Genomic DNA, 23,552 nt, shown 5'->3' with positions numbered 1-23,552 from the left:
ATTATGTAATGACCCCCAACCTTTTTTTTTTCCTTCCTAGATTGTCATTAGTATATCTCTCTTGGTACTCGTTAAAAAAAGACCAAGCATCGTGTAAATTTCATCGTCGCTTCAGGCAGGACATTCAGAGTGGTTATTAATTTTAAAAACACCAGCCAGCAGACGTGTCAGAACGAGGGAGGAATATGTACATGTAAAATCTAATCTAAATGGGATGTGTTAGTTTGATCCCCTGATACATCAGGAGAAACGCCGCAGGAAGAAAATAGGGAAATTATTATCCTGGTGGTAACAGTAGAGCAGGGAGGAAAAAGCCCAAAGCGTGTTGCACTGCCATTTTTATAGGTTACAGTTCTGACATTGTTGCTACAATTAAGTCTTTTAAAGTAATGGATTGGACAGTACATTTCATATTACAATATATATGAGGCCTATATATCAATAATGATCACAAATGGGCTCTTTGCACAGCAGACATTTTGACATGTTTTGACAGGAAAAGCACAACAGCGTTGATGTGATCGGTGACACTCGGCCATCGTTAATTTGACTCTTTGCAGCTGTGATTTGTCAAAATGGCTGCTGAGCAAAGGGCCTTTAATCGATCAGTTTAAAAATGGTCCTGTCTCTGACAGTTCTACAATTATATATATTTGTATTTTCCACATGAACCTTCTTCAGGGGTTTACTTACCTGCCTAAAGCGAACCCCTGAAGATTACTATGACCATGACGACTAAAAAGCTTCACAGACACTGTGAATAAAGTTTGACTTTAATTTGCAGAACCACTCACTCAAACCGTTTCTTCCGTCTCCATGTATTTTTTATTTTACTTTATTGAATTTTTGCTCTGCTATCATGGTAAGTCCACATACTGTAGTCTTCATTGCACCATTATTTTATTATTAATCTCCCAACCGGAAGTCATTCTGTTATTGCATTATTTCACAAAACTGCAGTATTATCACTGCATAATTTGCTGTTTTATTCAAAGATAATCACTGCATATTAGGTACAATGTCCATTTAATATTAACGACAATTTCCCAGTTAGTTGAATGTTGAACATTCACCGAGAGCAGTATGTCTGCACTTACGCTACCTTGACGAATTTATTGTTGCAATAGTTTTGTTTGACCTCCAGAGGGCAGTTAACACTCTTGATGTGTGAACTTATTATGACTTGTTGTATCAACAACTCTCACAATGTGTATACACACACTTGTACATGTATTCACAAACATATACACACTTCAATCCTGCAGCATTTATGTGTTATTATTATTCTTCCCTTTTTAGTCTCCTTTTATTTTGAAGGTACACAGACCGGAACTATTAATGTTTTGCCGTGTAACGTGCTGCCGCTTCCCGCAACGACCACTTGGGGACCGGGGACCGTAAAGCCTTCATGAGTGGGAACTAATTGACGTCGTTTCATTATACATCAAAGCTTCACTTCCACAACAACCAACTGCCATTTTGAAATAAACACGCGAAACCTTTGCAGCTCACGAAGAGAAATATTACTGGAAAGTGGAGGAATAATAATAAATAAATAAACAAATAGAAACTAAGCACTTGAATTTGATTGGTCGAAACCGGGTGTTTCTTTTTTTTTGATTGGCTGTAACTGTTCCAGTAGCTCAAATTGCTTAAACAAACATAAATGACAATAGCGATTGTTTACATTGACCAAATATTCGATTTCCGATCAGTACACGAACTCTTTCGTGTCGATACTTTAAAACGTCACACGTTCCTTCGGCTCCAAAGTAAATAGCCACCAATCAGAGACCAGGCTGTCGCTCTGTTACCAGGCAGATTATGTTAATATATGCAATGCAGCCATCTCTGCAGCTACCATTCTGAGGTAAGAACAACCAGGACGTTTTCTACAAAATCTAACAAAAACAGGGGCTGCTTCATGACTAGCTGATTTGCGCGACTGCACAGTCGTCTCGTCGATTAAATTAATTAAAAATGTGTTGAGGTTTGGAGCGTATTTGTGGCGGAATGAAATCTATTTTTTCGTCGAGTCTCTTCGAATGTAGCTGTTGTTGTTAGTCCCACCCAAAATGGATCCCCGGTCTTCCTTGTTCACTGCAAACTGTAAGGGCTGGGCTCAACTAGAAGCGGGAGACGGGTGGGTCAATCCAAATCATTTTGGGCCCTAACTGCCTGAAATCCACTTTTGTTCAAAAACGCACAATGTGACGAAAGCACAAAGGCCTAACAAGTCATGTCTGCCAGTGTGGTCGCTGTTATGTTGCAACTGTATAGCTGTAATGCTAACATTGCGGCGTAGTAAATGCCCGGGTTTTTACGACGCTGGTTTTTGTGGTATGGTCCGGTTGGGACTGAGAAACTGCAGGGTTAAATAGGGGGGGATCTGAATTTATTATTGAATATACCAACTAGATTTCTGAATGAGATTACTGAATCCCAGCTTTTGTTGTGGCTTTTGTGCCGATATGCGGTTGTGTTTGAATACGATTTTCCTTGCGGCCTCTTGAACACACGCCGACCGCGTTTTCCTTCATACCCCCGCCGAGAGAGTCCCGTGTGACCGCTCTCTGTGCAAATTGACACGCTGCTTTATTTTGATGTGCAGGTCCTTCCAGCAAGGACGAAACGGAGACTGTACACCCAAAATATGTGCTTCGGGTGGTACATAGGGTTGAATTCAGTGCAACTGCATTTCGAAATGGCTGTTAATGTTTCTCATAGTTGCATTAAAACAACAACAACAACAACACACACAAGTACTCTGAACATATGACACAAGAGGCTACATGGATTGTGAAACTCACTTCACGTCACAATATTTATGAAAATACCTGACAATCACCTGCCAGTCATGCATACAAGTATTTTTACTCCTGTAAACTCAGGCATTGTTGCTAATTTTACAATCACCCTAAGACCTTTTGTTTGTGTGCTTCACAGGTGTACTCTTCTCTTTCATAAGTGAAGTGGTTGGTGACAGGTCTGTCACCGAGTTGCCATGGAGACCAAGCAGGAGCCTTCAGCAGTATGGAGTCAGGCTGCTGACAATGATTCAGGCAACACCACACAGGTCTGAATCGCATCCAAACTGCTATATTAGAGTCATAAGCCATGATTCACATTAATTAATCTGACAACAGTTAAAGCTGGAGAGTTTTAATCCTTAAAACACGACCCCTACACAAGTATACTCATGTTCAGCAACATGTTCCAAGTTGTTGCTAAATCTCAAAACTCAACATGCACTTTGACAGTTTTAGATTACATAGAGTAGGATTCAGTAATAGTTTCCCGTGCCCTCCAAAACGATTTGAAGACAAAGTGCTCACTTATACAGCACGGGGCAAAGGTTTAACTCTATTTAGACTGATCAGAAATTAATTTTGCACCATGAGTCTAAGTCACAAGGTTCTATCCTCCTCCAAAAGAAGGAGGAGTCCCGTAACAAATAATGTGACTGATGACTGTGACTGGCTTGTCCAAGATCCCAAGGACAATCACATGGCCAGATGCACAGCGGGTTGCAAATCAATAAAAGTGGACGACATTGGGTGAAGCGGCTCTTACAAGTTGCCCTTCCATCTTAATATGTGTTAATATGTGGTGCTTGAATTGAGGGAATTGAGTTTCTGAGGATGAATCCAGGACAGATTGGTAGCAGTCGGACCTGTACTTAATCTAGTAAATTATCACTTATCACCAAGTGTGGATGTTAATAACAATACCCAATAATTAAAAGAATAAAAGAGGAATAAAAATCTAAAGTAAATATGGCATGATTTTTAAAGCGTCCTAACTTAGCTTTAAGTCCCTAAAACCTTTGCCCAGAATAATACCCAAGATTACATTTTACAACATTTAAATTGGGGTTAGATTGACGGCGAGTCAAAGTCACAGCATGTGGTGAAGATGTAGGTGGATCAAAGCAATTGTGGCCTGTGTTTGTGTCTGTGTTTCAGGTGCATTTTGAAGGCAGCACAGTGGCCCAGATCGTCTACAGTGGAGATCAGGCGGACCGGGCGCAGCAGCAGGTGGTTTACACAGCAGACGGGAACTCCTTTGCCTCTGTGGAGTCTGGAGAACACACACTGGTCTACATTCACCCTGCAGATGGCACTCAGGTAAGAGGGGATGATATTTTTGTAGCTGATATTATATTAAGTTAAAATAGCATGTACAATTGATAACATGCATTTGTCCGTGCAGTATCAGCTCAGTGTGATGTGTGACATTTTTGTTTCAGACTGTATTTGCTGATCAACCACAAGTGGCTTACATTCAGCAGGATGGCACGACTCAGCAGGTAGGCGTATCTGACATTAGCAGCTCACCATGCAACTTCGCTGATGGTAGAGAACCTTAAAGCAGCTGGATTTCATCTGTAGGTGACGGTTTTACTGCCCAGTGGACAGAACATGAATGCTGCCAACCTGCACGTCCTCAGTAATGTAGCCGAAGCGCCGCAAGCTATACTGGAGCCAGTTTCCCAGGTGAGAGGAGATTGTGTGTGTACGACTATTTACAGCAACTATTTTACCGTTCCAAACAAGTAAAAACATGCTTTTTAAACCATTCAATCTGAAAAACCTAAAGACTAGAGAACGAGTGAGTGAGTATTGTCTCTCTTTAAAACACAGGAACAGCTGTCCAACTCGCTCACCTCCATGGCAGACATGGCAGAGACTCCCTCCAGTCCCCTTGGGGCAACAGACACCACGGATGATTCTGAAGAAGAGGATGACGAAGACTCCGACATGGACGACTGGGAGCCTCATCAGCCTCAGTCGTTCGACCCTCACAACCTCTGTGAGTGACGTTCTCCTCAATCTTAAAACATTGGTCTCACTCTTGGTTTGGGCAGATCTTGTGTGTTTTGACATTTTAAGTAAATACAAATGTTTGTGGGTGAACAATTATCTCTGTGGCGTCTCAGGGTGTGAGGAGTGTAACGATTCCAACGCCTCAGTCTGTCTGAAACACGGAGCGCTGCACCCGATCCCAAACAGGCCGGTGGTGTCCAAGGCCCGGGCCAGTCTGCCCCTGGTCCTCTACACCGATCGCTTCCTGGGTGGGGTGTTCTCCAAGAGGCGCATCCCCAAGCGGACTCAGTTTGGTCCACTGGAAGGACCTCTGGTCCCTCAGGGAGAACTACAGGACCACTACATTCATCTCAAAGTAAAGCTGGAACTAATTTGTTTTGATTTGCTTTTTTTAGTTTCTTTTATTAAGATCAGTTTCACTGGAAACCTTGTTAAGTCTGCACATTAAAGTGTGTAAATGACTTCTAATGGTGAGACAACACATAGTAACAAAGGGAAGACTCATATACAAGGATGGATGTTGTTCGTCTTTGTTTGCATAGAAAGCTTCTGCTTCTGGCTTTGTTTTGGTCCATTCAGGCTACTGTAGAAACGTCAGTGAAAGATCGTAGCCTTCGTTAAGCAAGGCCCTTGCCTAAAGTATATATGTAAGGTTATTGTGTTCAATTTCTAACAATAAACCTTCCTAAATCAAAATCCAAACGGATGTAATTTTCCTTGCAAAAGAAGAAAAAAAAAGGATTCACGTTTGAGCCTGATCCTCTATCTAATCTGTCTTTTGCTCATTGCCACAGCTGTGTCTGCTGGATGCAGAGAAAGATGCAGAGAAACCCAGCGACATGTGGTTTGACCTTTCTGACGAGGACAGCTGCAACTGGATGATGTTCGTGAGGCCCGCTCAGAACCACCTGGAGCAGAACCTGGTGGCCTATCAGTACGGCTCCGAGATCTTTTACACGACCATCAAGAACATTCAACCGAAACAGGAGCTCAGGGTGTGGTACGCGGCATCATATGCAGAGTTTGTAAATCACAAGATCTACAACGTGACGGACGAGGAGAGGAAAGGTGAGTGTTGCAATAACAGTAGCAGATGTCGTTAGTCGTGGTTCCTCCCGGTCCTTCACTTCTTCACTTCTTCACTTTGTTTCTTCAGTGCTGCATGAGCAAGAGAAGAACTGGCCTTGTTACGAGTGCAACTGTCGCTTTGTGAGCTCGGAGCAGCTGCAGCAGCATCTCAACATGCACGACGACAAGTTAAACTCTGTCAACAGGTGAAAACCCTCGTATTTTCACGTTAATGCCTGGTGCACCAGGAGCCCACACCGCCTCAACACTGTGTCTTTACTGTGTCAGGTCCAGAAGCCGAGGTCGAGGAAGAGGCAGGAAGAGATTTGGGACGGGAAGAAGACCGGGCCGGCCGCCGAAAATCATACGTCTGGATCCACCGGTCGACTCAGTCGTGGAAAAGACAGTAAGGGGCCTTTAATCAAAGCCATAACAAAATAGGTAGAATTCATTTATCCAGAAGGTGCTTTTGTTCATTTCAAACTCCTCAATCAGGAGATGTTGGAGCTGACGGAGAAGCAGCCGCTGGAGGAGCAGGTGGAGGTCACTCACAACGGGCTGAAGGTGGTGCAGATGGAGCTGGAGGCCGAGGTCGGGACTGAGGAGGAGGAGGAGGAGGGCGGCCAGCTCATGCCTCCTGCAGGGGAGCCGGTCTCGGAGTCTGTCACTCCACCCGTCAACACGGACCTGCCTGTACCGGTAAAGGAGGACCCGGGACAAAGCATCCAAAGTGACAACCACCTCACGTCTCAGGACATGCGCCGCGCCAAGAGGATACGGGTGAGACGGGAGACTCTGTGTTTTTAGAGTTTGTTATTTAGTTATTTTGATTTGCTTCACAACCATGTGTCTTTCTTTCTCAATGCGTTCCTTCTTCACAGATGGATGTGCAGGTAGGTGGGACCCTGAAGATGGCAGAAAGATTCCTTTTAGTTATTTTCCATGGTGTCAGTGTTCATGTAACATTTCAGGATATTCTCCCTCCTGCACACTCCATCGCATTTTTCAGCCTGCTCCTGTCTCAGCAGATCAGTGTTAAAAATACAAGTTAAGTTTTTTTGTGACTAATTCCTTTTTTTTTGTTTTTTCTATCTCAGAACGCAGCACTGCAGCACCTTTTCATCAGGAAGAGCTTTCGTCCTTTCAAATGCACCCAGTGTGGAAAGGCCTTCCGGGACAAAGACAAGCTGGATCAGCATCTGCGCGTCCACGGCCGGGACGCCTACGCCTTTTCCTGCCACATTTGCAGCAAGAGCTTCATGAGCGACTCGGCCCTGGAGGACCACCTGATGGTGCACACAGAGAACCGCTCCTACTCCTGTCTCTTGTGCCCCGAGTCCTTTGAAAAGCTGGAGATGCTCAAAGACCACGTAGGGGTGCATGCTGTGGACGGCTGCTTCTCCTGTCCCTCCTGCAAAAAGACGTTCACAGACTTCATCCAGGTTCGTCTCCAGCGGCGTTTTAGAAATAATCCCCATTTACCACACAGAGTTTACTGCAATAGCTACAGCTTTATTCAACTTTAACATCACCTTTTGATTATGTGCCGCATCATGTTACTTGACCTCTGGTGCCACCCACTGGCTTGATTTCACACTGCACCTTGGGTGATGAGAGAATACCATCACAGCATTTGCTGCAGTAACTTTTCTAGTCCTACCCTCCAACCTTCTTTCTTTCTTTCTTTCTTTTTTAAACTCAAACTGTTACATTTACACATTCATGTGTGATCGCAAGTCTTTATTTTAAATATTTATTTCTAGCAACTGCTAGAATATTAACTGATCTCTGCCGTGTTTCCCAAGTCTTAAAATGTTCTTGACCGTCTTATTTTGTCCACAAACAAAGAGGTTTTAATGATTTCTTATCAGTTATATGGGGCTAGGAAATTGGAAAATATCAGATGCTGAAAACTGATCAAATTGATTATCAAAACAGTTGACAATTAATTTAGTAATCATTGTTGCAGCCTTAATTTACAGCAAAGACAAAACTAACATGGCTTCACTTTTAGGAAGCCGTTCTAAGACGGAAGCAGCAGTCAGATTTCAAATAGTTGTCATATTTTATCTATCCATTTTCAGATAACAACATTTTCTTGATCTCAGGTTAAGAAACATATACGCTGCTTCCATGCGGAGAAGGTCTTCCAGTGTTCCAGCTGTGAGAAGGCCTTCTGCCGGCCGGACAAGCTGCGTTTGCACATGTTACGCCACTCGGACCGCAAAGACTTCCTGTGCTCGACGTGTGGCAAACAATTCAAGGTTAGGTGAACCGGGAGAACACAAGTTATGTTGTGTGTGTGTGGTCGTGTATGTATCTGTGAGGTCTGTGAGCGTGACGGTTTTATTTCCTGTGACGTTAAGAGGAAAGATAAGCTACGGGAGCACATGCAGCGCATGCACAATCCCGACCGAGAGGCCAAGAAGGCGGACCGGATGAACCGCTCCAAAACCCTCAAAATGAAGGTGCCCAACATGGACTTTGAGAGCTTCATGTTCAAATGCAGAGTGTGCATGATGGGATTCAGACGCAGAGGAATGCTGGTGAGCAACAATTTGCACAAATCTCTTGTTTATTTTTTAGTTTTTTTTCGATCAAGTCTGTTTAAACCAGTCTGTTTTACTCATCGCAGGTTAATCATTTGTCCAAGCGTCATCCTGAGATGCGGATCGATGATGTGCCCGAGCTGACGTTGCCAATTATCAAGCCCAACAGGGATTACTTCTGCCAGTATTGTGACAAGGTTTGTTTCTCCCTCCTAGTCGAGTCACATCAGTCGAGCTCCGAGTACATTATGATTTTATGATCTCTTTGCTGCAGGTCTATAAGAGTGCCAGTAAGAGGAAAGCCCACATACTGAAGAACCACCCGGGGGAAGAATTGCCTCCCAGCATCCGTAAACTGCGACCAGCTGTTCCCGGCGAACCTGACCCCATGCTGAGCACACACACACAGCTCACTGGCACCATCGCCACTGCACCCGTCTGCTGCCCCCACTGCGCCAAACAGTACAGCAGCAAGGTTAGTAATGAGGTTTTTTTTATCACGATAGGAGTCCGTTTAAGCGTTTAAATCCAGAAATCACGGCTTTCTGTGCGTTTGCGTCTCAGACCAAGATGGTTCAGCACATCAGGAAAAAGCATCCAGAGTTTGCTCAGCACGTCGGCAACATCCAGGCTCCTTTGACCACAGCTGTGATCAGTAGCACTCCTGCGGTCATCAATGCAGACGGCACCACCGCCGAGGCTGTAGTGGTGAGGGAAATTTACAAAACATACATGCCAAGCACCAAAAGAAATAGGAATTATACTAAACTGTGTGATTCCTTTCATCCACAGACCACAGACCTGCTGACCCAGGCCATGACGGAGCTTTCTCAGACTCTGACCACAGACTATCGCACAGCACAGGGAGACTACCAGAGGATTCAGTACATCCCCGTCTCTCAGGCGGGCGGCAGCCTCTCTCAGCCGCAGCACATTCAGCTGCAGGTGGTGCAAGTGGCTCCGGTAAGATCTGGATTCTGAGCTCGTCCTTTTTAGTTTGACCTTTTTCCATCCACAGTGAGCCGACACAGCCTGCTGGATCAAAATCACAGTTATCCACCAGCAGACAATATTAAGTATTGTCATGTTGTATCGTAGAAGAGTCCAAACTTCTTCAATTTTAATGATTTTCTTTGTTATATGGAGCAGAGAAACCAGATAATAATCACACTTAAGAATCAGAAAAACCAGAAAACTTGTTTTCATTGTGTAAAAAATACCCTCAAACCAAATAATCAATTATCATTGCAGCCCTAACTATTATCATCAAACCTGGGACCCGCAAATGTAATAGTATCAGACTGAATCATGCTTCAGTCCTTTCTTTAACTTTATGAAACATTTAAAACAAGGTCAAATACACGGTGAAAGGATTTCTCTTTTCTGGGATTGTTCTGTGTGGTCAATTGTAATGTGTCTAGTTGTGTTGTATGATTGTTTGCGTTTGTTCTGGCAGAAAAGTGCAAGAAATACTGTCAATGTTTATCCAACAATTAAAATATGAATTCAACTTTCAAATTTCTCGACGTCTCACAGGCTTCCTCCCCTCACTCACAACACCCAACCGTGGATGTGAATCAGCTCCATGACCCTCACGGCTACAGTCAGCACTCCATCCAGGTACAGCACATCCAGGTCACCGAGCCGTCAGGCAGCGGACAAGGTGCCGCTCAGGTCGGACCTCGTTTCTCTCCCTCTGTGTCCTTCTGTTTCTAAATGATTTCAAAGTCCAGTATCTCTGTGTGCACACAATAAACGGGCAACCATCGATTCTCCCTCCTTCAGGTAACTGGTCAACCACTAAGCCCCACCTCCCAGCAGACGAGTCAGGAGCTGAGCCCCACCCAGTTGACCCCCGTCACCTTAGCTCAGAGTCACACACTACAGAGCAGCAGCACCCAGCAGCAGCAGCAGCAGCAGGGGAGTGTCCAGCACGCGTACATACCCGGAAACTGGAATTATCGAGGTTACCGTGAGTCTTACACTTTGCACTATATATATATATATATATATATATATATATATACACAGTGTATATAATATGCAGTGTATATGGATTACATTTGAGGTTAACATGTTTCCTCTCTGATCGCTGCAGCCTCTGAGATCCAGATGATGACTCTACCGCACGCTCAGTATGTGATAGCTGAGACGAGCACGCCTGTATCTGGAGTCAACAGCAACCAGGTGAAAACGGTGAGTGTTTCTGCACATCCTGAATGGAAACAGACAATTTGAGAAAGTTAGTTTATAGGCTTGAGCGAAGAGGGAAAGATGGATGTGAGTAAGTGCAATGGAAATGGGATTCAGTGAAAAAAGGTGTCAAATATTCCTCGAGTACCTTATTCCTTAATTAGTGCAAAGCAAATATTAATGCAGTTATAAATGGCAGCAGCAACAAAACACCCTTTCATAATATACTCTTATTTACATCATATTCTCCATTAGTGACGCTGTCTTTTGCGCCACCTACTGCTCATCTCGGTGAACTGACTCCCAGTATTTGCTCCACAGCATTGGATGGAAACACTTGTGTGTTTTTACTTTCTTTCACCTGATTTGCGATACATTTTTAATGTTTACAGCTACTGCCTGTGACCTGCTTACATGAAAATGACCACTGTATTTAAATGAAATCTAAAATCTAAAATAATTGTCAGGCAGATGTGAAATGCGCTGTGCTTCTCCAGCACATAGATATGGTTTATTGTAGTGTGATTTTGATTTTCATTATGTTGTAACCATTCAATGTAGACTCACCACAAGCTACGAGATTGCGAAGCAATGGCATAAGCTAAAATCTGTAAGATACCAGATGGGCTTTAAGAAAAGTGTTTTATTCCCAATGTCCAGCAGAAATATTACACTACCCACAGCATCTCTGATTGATGGAGTTTGCTGATGTGTACCACAATCGCGTCAGCTATGATCGGAGAGTTCAGCTCTACGTCACGTTTACTACAAAACAATTAGCGATAGTACCTGGTACTTTTCTTTAGTACCTGGTACTTTTCTTTAGTACCTGCTCAGTCGAGGTTCTAAGCGAGCTGAGCCGTCATCAGATTGCCGTCCACTGATGGGTCAGTGTGCCGTCATGTGAACACGGCATGAGCATGAGCAAGAAGTCTGACACCGGAATCAAAGCATACAAAGCCGAACTCTAGATCCGTTAAAAAGATTTAACAATCCTGAAAATGTGGGTTAAGTGGTACTATGTAGTGGAAAAGCACCATAATATACATGTGTACATGACTACAATACACTGCAATACAGTTGCTTGCAGGAAGTTGCTAGAAAGAAAGGGATCATTCGGGATAGTTCTGTCACAGTTTTGTGACTTTGCCTTACGTCTTTTACAAATGTTTGTCTTTAGAAGGATTTCCTGAAAAGGAATCAAGAGGGAACAGAAATTCACAGTCAAATGTCTCATCCCTGTCCTGCAGACACACTACGTCATCTCCGAGGGTCAGACCGAGCTGGAGACTAAACAGACCGCTTCTCAGAGCACAACTCAGACCCACGCAGAGCATCTGGACCAGCAGGCGACCGGTCAGCAAGGCACCACGCAGTACATCATCACCACGACAACCAACGGAAGCGGCACGAATGAAGTCCACATCACAAAACCTTGAACTATACGTGGATGAACTCTTGCAGACTGATCCTGCATGTGAATAAAAAAAACAACCTCAGAGGCTTGTACGCACACTACATGAACAAATGGTGCCGGATTTGGGATCATGCAGAAAACATGAAAGGGAGATGAAATGACGACAAGCACAGTTTTATGTGTCTGTAAGTTATTGAAAATTTAAATGCTTAAATACACACACACTAAAAAGTTAGTTTTTCTGTTATATATTCACTGGAGCTGCAGAACAACATTATATCTAATACAGGGTTCCTGTGCTGCTTTCAAAAGTTACATATTTTTAAGGTCTGGAAAAGGTCGATGTTGGACGTCGTGTCGCTCAGCCCTTGCACACCTTTGTGTGCCCATTTTACACATTTGTACAGTTATGGACATTTCCTGAAGAGAACTATTTGTAAATGAATTCCGAGGAGAAGAACGACACTGAACAATACTGTGTAAAACAATCCTTTAAACGTGTTCTCATCATCATGAGTGTTCGCTTGCACATCGCTGCCGGTGACTTCTTCTTTGTCGTCTTGCACATTTGTTTGTCCTGTTTTCTTTCTTTCTTTCTTTTTTATTTTGTGTCTCTTTCTTCTTTGTTGTCAGAAGATGAACCAACCCAGTGTTTTCAGAGTAAAATCTAGAAAAGCAAACAACCATCTCTGCTCTTCCGAGACTTACTGCATGGTACCCATGGCTTTTTGGGAGTCAATTATACAAGTTTGTTTCCGTCACTGTGGGTCTGACCAGAAACACTCTTTTCATACCAGTAACGGTGATGGCACACAGTCCTGAAAACAAGTCCAAGTCACAGCAGGAAGTTTCAACCGAAAACAGCCTCAAATCGAATTTCCAACTAGAAATGTTGAGGAAAAACCTGACAAACCCCTAAATTTGACGCCAAGATGGCTTCGTCTCATATTAATAGTTAAACGCTCGGCTATTTTTGCTGTTAATTTTCTTCTGTCTTACTTACTGTTGCCATGCAGTTTGTGTGTGCAAAATTGACTTAAATCAAAAAGTAAAATGTGATATTTAGATAAAGTAACACTAAAGTAGTGGTAAAGGAGAAGTGATGACACCTTACTTAAAAGACCCCCCTTTTAATCCAGATTGACAATGATATCTGTGTGTGCACTTGAAGAGAATGACTTGCAAATCCACAATATTTTTCTAGTAAAAGGGATATGTCAGCGATTTGCATTTAGCTTTGTATTACTAGATTAGGGGTAGTATTTTTGATACTAACTCTAATCTTTTTGTTAGTATTTTCCCTCCCTCACTTTCACCTGAGTTGAGATATATCTTCATTATCTTGAAATATGTTTAGAAACTACTTCTGCTACTGAACAGGAGCTCAGATGATTGTTTACTCGATGAATTGATTGGTCCATAAAATGTTGATCGGTGTCTCCCAAATATCAAAAATGTGATTTTAGAATATCGGATGGTGCAGTTTTAATGTTTTCCTTTTGTTAGATTGAGCAAAGAAACCAAAAACAAGTCACAGTTAAGAAGCTATAGAAACCAGAGAACTTAATTATACATTAATTAAAAACAGCACACAATGTAAAATTGTTGGCAATTAACTAACAATGCACTACTTCCCTGTAAAGATGAACTTACGAGTTGACGGGTACTGTCATGAAAATGAGACCCCGTGTCTCGATGGGAAAACCTGTATAAATAAAGGTGACCAAGTTGTTCACATGACGTGAACTACATTGTGTGATTCAGAAAGAAAAAGTGCTCGGAAGTGTAGGAGGCCCCAGGTTTGACTGGGCGGAGCAGGGCTTGTCCTCCAAACAATCACGATCAGTATGTTTGACACATTCCTGTGTGGACAGAACGTGGGGAAAGGAAGGAGCCACTACCCAGATAAAACCAATCTTCCAGTAAAACCAGCTCGACGAGCTCGTCCGGCCATTGAAATGATCCCATTTTTTAAGCAGGTGTACTTTGTGTGTGTCGTTGCTCTGCTGCAGTCTCACAACAACATCATGTCTGTGTGTGACTTGCTCCAATGCCTCGGCTGACGACACTGGTCCACGCCAAAGGTCAGCCGGCGGGTGCTGGCCGGGGAGCAGGAGAGAGCTGGGACTGTAAATGGATGGAGGAAGAAAAAGAGAGGGAGAGGTAGGAATCACTGTGTCAGGCTTTTTTTTTTTGTTTGTTTGTGAGTGGCAGGTCTCTGATTACCTGTTGCCACAGGCACAGGTAAGCAACTATGTGTGTAATGATGGCCTGAAAACATTTCCTCTCTGCTCTCAGTGGAGCATAATAGGTGAATACTGTTCTGCTCCAGTGGACATTTATTCTCTAACGTCTAATCGTTTAACATGAGCTAAGACATCTGAGGTGACCATGACTGGGTTTTTATGAAGTCTTGAGCAGAACACATTTGTAACTCTCCATGTCGTGTGTCACGTGTTCCTATGAAAACAACCGAGGACATGTTTTCATTCATGTGTGTTTAACAGCAGAATTGTGCAAAAACTCTGAAACCAATTTCTACAAAACTCAGTCGAGGGATGGGATCTAGGTCCATTACAATTTGGTGGCGATCCGGATTAACAGACAGATACTTTCTTTGATCATGTTTTGTGATTTATTCATTTCTTTAAATCCGATCACTTGTGTCAACGATAGACCAATAAGATCATGCAGGATTGTTTGCCCTTGGTGGATGTGTGCGCTCGGCTGAGTGCTTTTCTAATGGAAATCATGAGTGTTAGATTAAAGTCCAGCTTTAATGTTACTCATAAGAGGATTCTGGAGTTATTCTTTCGGATAAAGGCCGGCGTTAATGTCCATTTATAGTCACGTTCCCCTGCTTATAGGCTGTGCTCGTTCTAGCGTAAACAATGTGGCTGTAGGTCATACAGGAATTCACTTTTCTCATTTTCACAACAGCAATATGTTCACAGCATATCGACTTAGGAAGAATGTTTATGATACAGAATATGAAGTTAAGAAGACTGTACATGAGAAGATCATCTTAACATTACTGTAAACACTCCCCATTGTCACCTCATGTTCCTTTTCATTTGTTAAAATTGTTTGTTTTACATTTCTTTGAATTTCCCTCGCAGCAGAACTCAAACTCCAGCTGACAGTCGCACAGCTCATTGGTCCCAGGCTCTGCAGACACTGAGACCCTGGAGAGACTGGTGCAGTCTCGCTCCAGTCGGTGCAGTGTGGTTGTTCTGTCAGGTGGAGGCGCCGTCGGCTGACGTTTCCTGGAGGCTCCTGTTAGTGTGTGCAGCGTGGCTGCTTCTGGGAGGCTGTGTTTATGCCCTGAGGTGCTCCCTGGGGCCAGCACAGAACCAGGTGTGTGCAGCTGTGTGTGGATTGGACCTCATTTGATCTGTTATTGTATTTAATCCTGTTGTATTTATGCGCTGACTTTGCTTTTTTTTAAAGAAGGAGCAGCCTCCAGAGAGGATACAGCAGGAGGTGGTGATGGAAAACAGAAATATCCAGTATTCAATGTGAGACCTTATCATTTTCATTGTTACCCAGGTATTTATATGCCCTGGAGATAGTGTCTAATACCCCACAGCATAAATGTTTCTTACCAGAAAAGGACTTTGGTTGAAGTTTAAGTCACTTTTTATAATAATACTTAAGTAAAACAACCACAGTCTTAAAGTGCATGACATTTACTGTACTTAAGTATCAAAAGTCATCTTCTGATAAAACGTACTTAAGTTTTAGAAGTAAAAGTAAAATTATTAAAAAAGTGAAGAGTAAGTGATGGTAGCTCAGTGGTAGGGCAAGGTTGTAGGTTCAATTCCTGACGCCTGCTGGTCATTACGTGTCCTTGAGCAAGGCACTTAACCCAATGTTGAAGCATGTGAATGGGTGAATGGCAAAACTGAAGTGTAAAACAGCTCATCAAGACTAAAAAAGCGTTATATAACTACAGACCATTACCAACTCTTCTTCTTCTGATTTTATTTGGCAGTAATGAGTAACAAAGATAGTTAGAGGAAATGTAGTGGAGTAAAAGTTGCTAGATATAAATAAATATAAATAACAAAGTAAAGTACAGATACATGAATTTTATTACCTAAGTAGAGTAACAAAGTATTTGCTTCCGGTGCATCCAAAGGAAAAAATAGTATCTTATACGCTTTACTCCTGTGTGGTATGAAGTGGTTTTATTTCAAGAAATACCAGCTCAGAATTTGAGATTTGGAAAAAAATATGATGTATTGAATTGAGGCTCTGTGGTTAATTGAGATTTTTGAAGACCGTAAGAATAGCTCAAACAAACACAATCTGGATTGTGATTAGTGCCAAAGAAGAAGCAATAGAGTTAAGGATTAGTGACACAGATAGGATTCTGGTGGCCATGTGTCAGGTGATGAATACTGGGGGTGAAACACTGCTGCAAAAAAACCACAACATTTTAAAACAATACAATGCAAACACATGGTCTGTGTGTCCCCCTCATTTCTCCAGGTCGCCTCAGTCAAGGAGCCCACGCCGTCACATTCCTCTGGCCCTTTCCCTGGCCAAGAGTCTGCTGCTGTGTTTGCTCCAGGAGCCTCTACCAGACCCCAGTGTCCCCCACATTCAGACTCTTCTCTCCAGACTAGAGGTAAGAGGCAGAGAATGACCTTTTAACAAAAGCAAAACAATACCCCACACACTCTCTCTCTCTCTGTCACACACACACACACACACACACAGCAGCCTCTAGCAATCCCTATCATCTCATGCGTGTAGATCGGCGTTAAATCATTTGGATGGTAAATATGAAAGACATCCAACATGTCACTGAGGAATACATAGATATTCTAACCTCAGGCAGACGCAGCCACGACTAAGCCGCTGTCGTCGACACGCTGAATAACCAGACCAAAGAGCCTCTTTGTCCAAGGCTTTGTTCCATGGCAAATATTTTATGTATGAATCGAGGAATCCATCTTTTCCTCTGACAGAAAAAATATGTCTTTGAGCAGCTGCATGTGTCGCTGTGAATGGCCTTCCCGAACGTTCTATGTGGGGATCTACTTTTTTAACAAATCACAACATAAATCAGGACCAGAGCAAATTTTACATAATGTAGTGACATATCTGTAACACCTGATATCATTTCATGAACAAGATGTTTGGTAAATCAATTTAAACTCAATTTAGTGCATGTTACATGCACATAAATCTTGAAATAAAAGGTTGGGAACATTCTGCAAATTTTTTTGGAGACCCCAAAAACAATCTCCAGCGACCCATCTGTGGGTCCCAACCCAGTGTTTGGGAACCACTAGTTTAAACCACTAATGCCCAAAGACCCCGTCTTCTACTTAAAGCTGTAGTACGTAACATAGGTTAAAGGATGAACCCCGTTTCTCTCACACATGAGTGACGTCGTTAGATACCAAAACAACAATGTTGAAAGAAAATAGTTTGAATATGGACAAAGAGACGAGAGGATAACAATGCCAGCAGTGTTTTGGGGAACAGAAGTTACATTGTGGAGCTTTAACGGTTTAGTAAAAGGTAGAAGAAACCCATACGCTTGTCATTCTCTCAGGACTTCTGCAGAACGACCGTTCAGTCACAGATTCACCAGTGCGTCACATGTTAGTGATGTCAGCTGTAATTCCTAAACGCTTGAATAACTGCCAGATATCAAAAGTGAAAGTTATCTTGGGAAATGGCCAGAAACACACACTCATTGAACTTTTTTTTGACAAATCTACAGCCATAAAATCAAAATAAATCCAGGCGGCCTGAATATCACGATGGTCACAAGAGTCCTGATGTAAATATTACTGCAGGTGATCGTTCACTACAATTATTTTATATATTCCTGCATAAAGGAAGTAATTTTTACCCAAATCTTACACACTGGACCTTTAAATAACAACAATAAAGTTGTAACTCAATATAAAAGAGTTTATCCATTGAAAATGTTGTTGTTACAGAAATTGCAGTAGAAATAAAAAGAGACTTTTTTTTAAAATGTGTTCTTCAAAGTCACGATAGATGGTTGTCTTTAAAAATGTGTCTAACCCCTAAATCCTCCCTGCAGTCAGTGTCTCAGGCTCTTGCTGATGCTGACCCTGGATCAGAGAAGAGATCACCGGATGAGGACGAACAAGACTCCGCACTGACAGACAAAGTGAAGCTCATCCGCAGATACCTACAGCAGAGGTGAGGCTCGCTCTCCAGGATACATTCTCCATCTGTTATTTAAAAAAAAAACAAAAAAAAAGACTAACAACGCGCTCGCCACTCTGGCAGGATGAGGTCACTGCGTGCTCTCGTCCAGGTGCACGGGGATTTTGAGGCCAGTGTGAAGGACATGCTGGAGGGACTCGACGGCCTCTGGGCTCAACTGGAGGAGCTGCACACTGGGGTCACACTCACTAAAGAGGGGGGCCAAGACCACGGGGACCTGGCCTTGGCCCGGACAGACGCAGAGGTAAGCAGCTGTGCATACTGTCTGTGGTACTGCTAATATTGTTCTGAATCTATTCTAGTTTCTAAACCACCTCTACAGCGTCTGAACAGACAAACCAGCAAAAGCATGGTGTTTATCGCTTCGAAGCAGAAGAACAACATGTTTTCTAGATCTCTGATGTGCATCCTCTGCAATCTTGATGACTCTGTGTGCTCACTGCAGTATTTAGTGACAGAAAAGTTTGTTTTGCTTTGTAACACCACAAAGTGTGATTTCACCTCACAGAGCACAGGAGTTGTTCGTCTACTGTTGTCTCCATCAGTAAGTTGAGTTTAAAGGGTTTAAAGCATAAAAATGAATGGAGACTTTTGGTTTCCTTGGCAAAGTCAATCAGGAAGTAAGAATATACCGAGTATCCACCGGGGGGGCCAACTCTGCTGATTGCAAATAAAACTCCTTTGACGGGAAAATGAACGTACTTCTCATTTGATTTACAGTAGAATGCCAGTACGTGATTTCCTGAAGTCTCCATCGCTTTTCGTAAAAGAAAAGAGTTGATAAAGCACAGCACCGATTAGCGGAGGTGGAGGAGTGTGATTGACAGCTGGTATTGTCCAATAGGAGCCTGGTTGCAGGTGACCTCTGTGAACTTCTGTTTGGGCCAAATTGCAAAGGCAGTAGTAGACCAACGGCTCCCTTATTCTGCAGAGCTAAAATGACAGAAGACTATGGTGAAACATTTCCATGACATTCATTTTCTGCCCGCCTTGGAGTGTAACTTGTAACTTTCATATTTGTTCTGGCCCAGAATTTGTTTTCAGTCCTGGGTCACTACAGGAACCGACTTCACAGCTGCCAGACTCATCTGAAGGATGTCACACAGCTTTTGCAGGTAAAGTCGTCTCCTCATGCAACAAAAATCCACCTCCGATGTTTCCTGCTGTCTTAACTCATAAAAAAAACCCATTACCATGTTTCACAGGAGTTAACGTGGAGTCACACTCACATAAGCAACAGTGTGAGCGGCAGCAGTGAGTCCGTCTGGCCCGAGTTGTTACTCCAGTCCAACATTGAGCAGGTACACTAAATTCTACGCCTTAGACAAACAAGCTGAATGTTATTCATAGGTGCAGAATCACTCTGGGACTGAAAATTGTCTCCTCTCACAGTTTGACAAGGTGCAGGAGAGTTTCTTCTCTCTGGAGCAGCAGACCTCGACGTTCCAGGCCCACCTGGAGGGGCTTTGGAAGGGGAATCAGGAAGAACACACAAGGGCCCTCGCTGCTGCTGCTGCTGCTGCAAACGAGGCCAAGTCATGCGCCGTGTCTCCACAGACGTCCCCACATCTCCATAACGGACGCACAAGCGGCGCATCGTCGGAGCCTTGCAACTCGGCCTCCTCAGTGGATCCGGATTCAGACTCTGAATCTCGTCACTCTCTGTGTGAGAGGTCGGCTCTGCAGTTCTCCTCCACTTTTGGACGCCTGCGTATATCTGGAAAGAAGAAGTGATTTAAAAAAAAAAAAAAATACATACATATATATATATATACATATATATGTATACATACATATACATATATATAAATAAGGTTGTTTACTTTCAAATGTTGATCATTTGCTGGTTGTCTGAAAATTGTGTATTTATTGATTTTTGTGACTATGCCACTTTTTGCCTTTGTTGTTTTACAACTCAAATTGCTGTTTTTATTTCTTTTCAAAGACGAGAGAGTGTGTAGGCACTGACTGTTTTTTAACATCTCGAACACAAGGGGGCGCACTTCCACCAGTTATTCAGCTTTAAGTGTGTTACAGAGAACATACTGTGTATATAAGGGCTCCTCAAACAGGTGGCCCATAGGTGTGTTATTTAAAGTTTGGTCAGCCACAGCTTATGTCTCAAGAATCTTTTTAATCATTTATTTAAGTCTCAGGAATAAGTTTTATGTGTATTTTTTTTTTTTTCCTGTATTTTCCTTTCCATCGACCATTCTTTGTACTCTGTGCAAAAAATTCCTTTTAATAATTCCGCTTCCTGTGTTGACACCGTAAACAACACCCTTTGCAGCTCTTATAAATAAAATATTTCCCCCTCCACCTAATCTAAGATGTTTTCCAAGGTTTTCTGGAACAATCTTTCATTCTGTCCGTCTCAATCAGATGTAGGCCCGACTTGAGGCCTTCAAAGCGGGGATTTTGGGAGGAGGGCGGAGGGGGGGGGGGGTTGAGGGTGTAGAGGAAGGTAGAAGGGGGCAGTGGAGGTCAATGCCGGAAGCGTTTCTTTTTATTACTAAAAACTGAGCAGACCTCTAGACCTTTTGGAAAAACGTGAAAGTCTTTGATCCAAATTCAATTACCCTGACTTTTTTTTGGCCCGAGCGAGTGAGCGAGGATCTCTGATGAGAAACTATTTATTCACTGCAGCTGCAGCTATAGGTGCTAGCCGTACAGTATCATGATGTGGATGCCATCTGACGTGATCTCGCCTACCATCTGCCAGATGCTGCATCTGTCTGATTCCCTCACACTGGGCCAGTGATTGGGTTAGGTGGGGCGGCGACCCCGTGGGTGTGGGGGGTTAGTGGGACGGGGGGGGTTAGTTGGCGGCGGTATCTGGGATGAAAGGAACGCGAGCTGAATACTGCAGGATCCGAGCTGTCACAACACCAAAGACGCAAACATGCCGCGTGCTGAATGGTACGGAGGAGATGTAAAGACTGTGGGAGGAGATGTGGCGGCGTTATGACATGTCACATGAATATGTAACATTTCCCACCAATCATGCCATGAACACACAGAACATAATGGGCTTTCCTTTGAGGTCCAACGGTCAAAAGACGACAAGATTTATGATTTTTTTTTAAATTTGATTTATTAAACGTCCAGTATGTTTGTTTATTCATTCAATCATTTTCTCCACATGAGGATCACAAAGGGGCCTGGAGCCAATCCCAGCAGACATAGGGCGAAAAGCCGGGGGAACATGTAGAGACAACATCACACCTACGGGCAATTTAGAGCCTCCACTCGCCCTAATCCCCAATTCTTGCAAACGCCACACAGAAAGGCCCTCAATCAAACACAGGATCAGAACCGGTGACCTTCTCGCTGTGAGGCAACAGTGCCAGCCACATGTTGTAGCCACAAACTACAAAAATACACACAATAAAATACAAAAAACAAAACACATCACACTGGTTAAGTAGTAGTGGATATTTCCTTCTTCACTACGACGTTGTGGTAACTGGTCATAAGAACGTGTCCATCACACTGGTGTCCACTCATGTGCTGTGTACAGTATTATCTATTTCCCTTTAAGTTGGAACATTACTTACAAAATTGACATTATGCACGTGGAAGAAGACGTGAAACTATAGTGATTGAGACTGATTGAAAAACAGTGAAACTGATTTCTTTTTGTAACCACTAATCGCCCCCCTAGCGCAAACCCTAGCCCCCAAGACCCAGTTGGAACGAGGGTCTTTCTGCATGGAGTTTGCATGTGTGGCTTTTTTGAATATTTGGATATTCAAGTTTCCCTCCACAGTCCAAAAACATGCAAATTGGACACTCTAAATTGACGGTAGGTGTGAGTGTGAGAGTGGATGGTTGTTTGTCTCTATGTGTGTGGCCCTGTGATGGACTGGTGACCTGTCCGGGGGTGTGTACCCCGCCTTTTGCCCTATGTCACCTGGGATTGGCACCAGCACCTCCTCATGTGGAGGATAAAGTGGTAGTAGATGGATGGATGGATGGATGGAAGAAGAAACGCCCCCTGGTGGCTATTCAATATTTTCTTACTTCCTGATTGGCTTCACTAGCAAACCAGAAGACTATATCTAGTGGACACAGGTAAAGACAATGTCCTCATTACATGGTGATCACAATGTTTATTCTGTTATTTGAATAAAGTTTTGGGAAAAAAAATATATACAACAACGTCAGATTATTTTATTAGATTCTGCTGTGTTTGTGTGTGTGTGTGTGTGTGGAGGGGGAACCGCAGTCCTGACCAGATGAACTCATGCTTCTCATTGTTGCCGTGTGATGTCATGGTCAGCAGAGGGATGTCTGGGAGAGAGCGGAGGGCACGACTCAGCTATCTGCTCGCCCGAGAACGCTAAGATGGAGAGAATGAAATGACCCCCGGCTTTGTTTAGTTACACTAAAGCGTTGACGACGCGCTTCCTCGCGGTTCGCGGGCTATTTCAAAGCCAGCTCGAGTGTGTGTTGTTTCAGAAAATATGGTTCATGGCAGAGGTCAATCCCTCGCTTTATCCCGACAATTACTCAAGGTCGGGTTTCGCCGGCGTACACATTGCACACATTTGTGCTGATCCCTCCTCTGATGGCACTGCAGACACACCACACAGTAGTGTGGACGGCCGCTATCTGATACTGACAAACCTGAGACCGTGTCCCAGAACACTGCGAGAGCACAGGAAAACAAACGTCTTATTTTCAATTTCCTTTTAATATACAGTTATACAGTTAGTGTATGTGGCAGTGCACAAGGATGTATGACAGTGACATTTCTCAGATGAGTAACTAGTAACAGCTCCATTGATCTGAAGGCATTGATATCCATTTACAGTGTGTCTTGCAGCACAACAATGAATCCCGTTTCTCACCTGTTTCGATTATAAACTGGATTAAAACAGTATAATCTCACTCTCTTTCTTGTAAGGGCTCAATAATGGATAGATTGAGTCGATTTCTGTATCTCAAGCTTAAACTTGTCTTTTATGATGTTCAACCTGAGAGGAAAAGACACCATGTTTACGTCACGCTGGTTCATATGAGCCTTGTTTTCACTGTGTTATTGTCTTGGCCATTGGGCTTCAACAAAGAAACCACATTATTCTGTGTCCAAAACAATGAAGAGAGTTCACTGCAGTATCTACGCTCTATCACCGACAAACTGAAATGAATTAAGTTATAAACAAAAGTCATACAAAGACAATTCACTTAGTTTAGTTTGTATAAGCCTAATTCAAAGTCGTTTTTTGAGTGTTATTATGACGCAGCAAAACATGGGCTCTAAGGAAAAGTATCTGT

General features: G+C 43.1%; 2 protein-coding genes across 6 annotated transcripts; both read left to right on the top strand.

Moving 5' to 3' along the window:
- The first annotated feature begins 1,622 nt into the window (after positions 1-1,622).
- prdm10 (PR domain containing 10) lies at positions 1,623-13,793 on the top strand. 4 transcript variants are annotated; one of them, XM_058634495.1, is made up of 22 exons: positions 1,623-1,870; positions 2,947-3,076; positions 3,966-4,127; positions 4,250-4,309; positions 4,392-4,496; positions 4,644-4,812; positions 4,940-5,181; positions 5,621-5,894; positions 5,983-6,100; positions 6,183-6,300; positions 6,390-6,674; positions 6,992-7,336; positions 8,003-8,158; positions 8,261-8,440; positions 8,530-8,640; positions 8,718-8,918; positions 9,008-9,151; positions 9,236-9,406; positions 9,980-10,117; positions 10,229-10,415; positions 10,542-10,639; positions 11,887-13,793. In XM_058634495.1, the coding sequence occupies exons 2-22, from the start codon at positions 3,005-3,007 to the stop codon at positions 12,073-12,075; spliced, it is 3,525 nt and encodes a 1,174-aa protein (XP_058490478.1). In that variant the 5' UTR covers positions 1,623-1,870; positions 2,947-3,004; the 3' UTR covers positions 12,076-13,793. The 4 variants fall into 4 exon arrangements, with proteins under 4 accessions (XP_058490478.1, XP_058490479.1, XP_058490480.1 ...); XM_058634496.1 differs by lacking the exon at positions 1,623-1,870 and adding an exon at positions 1,935-2,143; XM_058634497.1 differs by lacking the exon at positions 1,623-1,870 and having other exon boundaries at positions 2,201-3,076; positions 10,229-10,409.
- Positions 13,794-13,963: 170 nt separating this feature from the next.
- Positions 13,964-20,596, top strand: si:ch211-151h10.2 (uncharacterized protein LOC567699 homolog). 2 transcript variants are annotated; one of them, XM_058634200.1, is made up of 9 exons: positions 13,964-14,216; positions 15,176-15,410; positions 15,504-15,571; positions 16,548-16,686; positions 18,124-18,245; positions 18,336-18,516; positions 19,304-19,387; positions 19,478-19,573; positions 19,665-20,596. In XM_058634200.1, the coding sequence occupies exons 1-9, from the start codon at positions 14,104-14,106 to the stop codon at positions 20,004-20,006; spliced, it is 1,380 nt and encodes a 459-aa protein (XP_058490183.1). In that variant the 5' UTR covers positions 13,964-14,103; the 3' UTR covers positions 20,007-20,596. The 2 variants fall into 2 exon arrangements, with proteins under 2 accessions (XP_058490183.1, XP_058490182.1); XM_058634199.1 differs by having other exon boundaries at positions 15,173-15,410.
- The last annotated feature ends 2,956 nt before the right edge of the window (positions 20,597-23,552 follow it).

Source organism: Solea solea, chromosome 7 (genome assembly GCF_958295425.1).
Source record: "Solea solea chromosome 7, fSolSol10.1, whole genome shotgun sequence".
NCBI lineage: Eukaryota > Metazoa > Chordata > Actinopteri > Pleuronectiformes > Soleidae > Solea > Solea solea.
The sequence above is the reverse complement of the archived record's forward strand: the minus strand, read 5'-3'. Positions and strand labels throughout refer to the sequence as shown.

Excerpts from the sequence above, each read along its gene's own strand:
- prdm10 (XM_058634495.1), top strand. The coding sequence starts at position 3,005 with ATGGAGACCAAGCAGGAGCCTTCAGCAGTATGGAGTCAGGCTGCTGAC. Across the intron at positions 6,101-6,182 it reads AAGTTAAACTCTGTCAACAG|GTCCAGAAGCCGAGGTCGAG; the intron begins GTGAAAACCCTC and ends TTACTGTGTCAG. Across the intron at positions 8,159-8,260 it reads CGTGTGGCAAACAATTCAAG|AGGAAAGATAAGCTACGGGA; the intron begins GTTAGGTGAACC and ends TGTGACGTTAAG.
- si:ch211-151h10.2 (XM_058634199.1), top strand. The coding sequence starts at position 14,104 with ATGCCTCGGCTGACGACACTGGTCCACGCCAAAGGTCAGCCGGCGGGT. Across the intron at positions 15,411-15,503 it reads TGGGGCCAGCACAGAACCAG|AAGGAGCAGCCTCCAGAGAG; the intron begins GTGTGTGCAGCT and ends TTTTTTTTAAAG. Across the intron at positions 16,687-18,123 it reads CTCTTCTCTCCAGACTAGAG|TCAGTGTCTCAGGCTCTTGC; the intron begins GTAAGAGGCAGA and ends TCCTCCCTGCAG.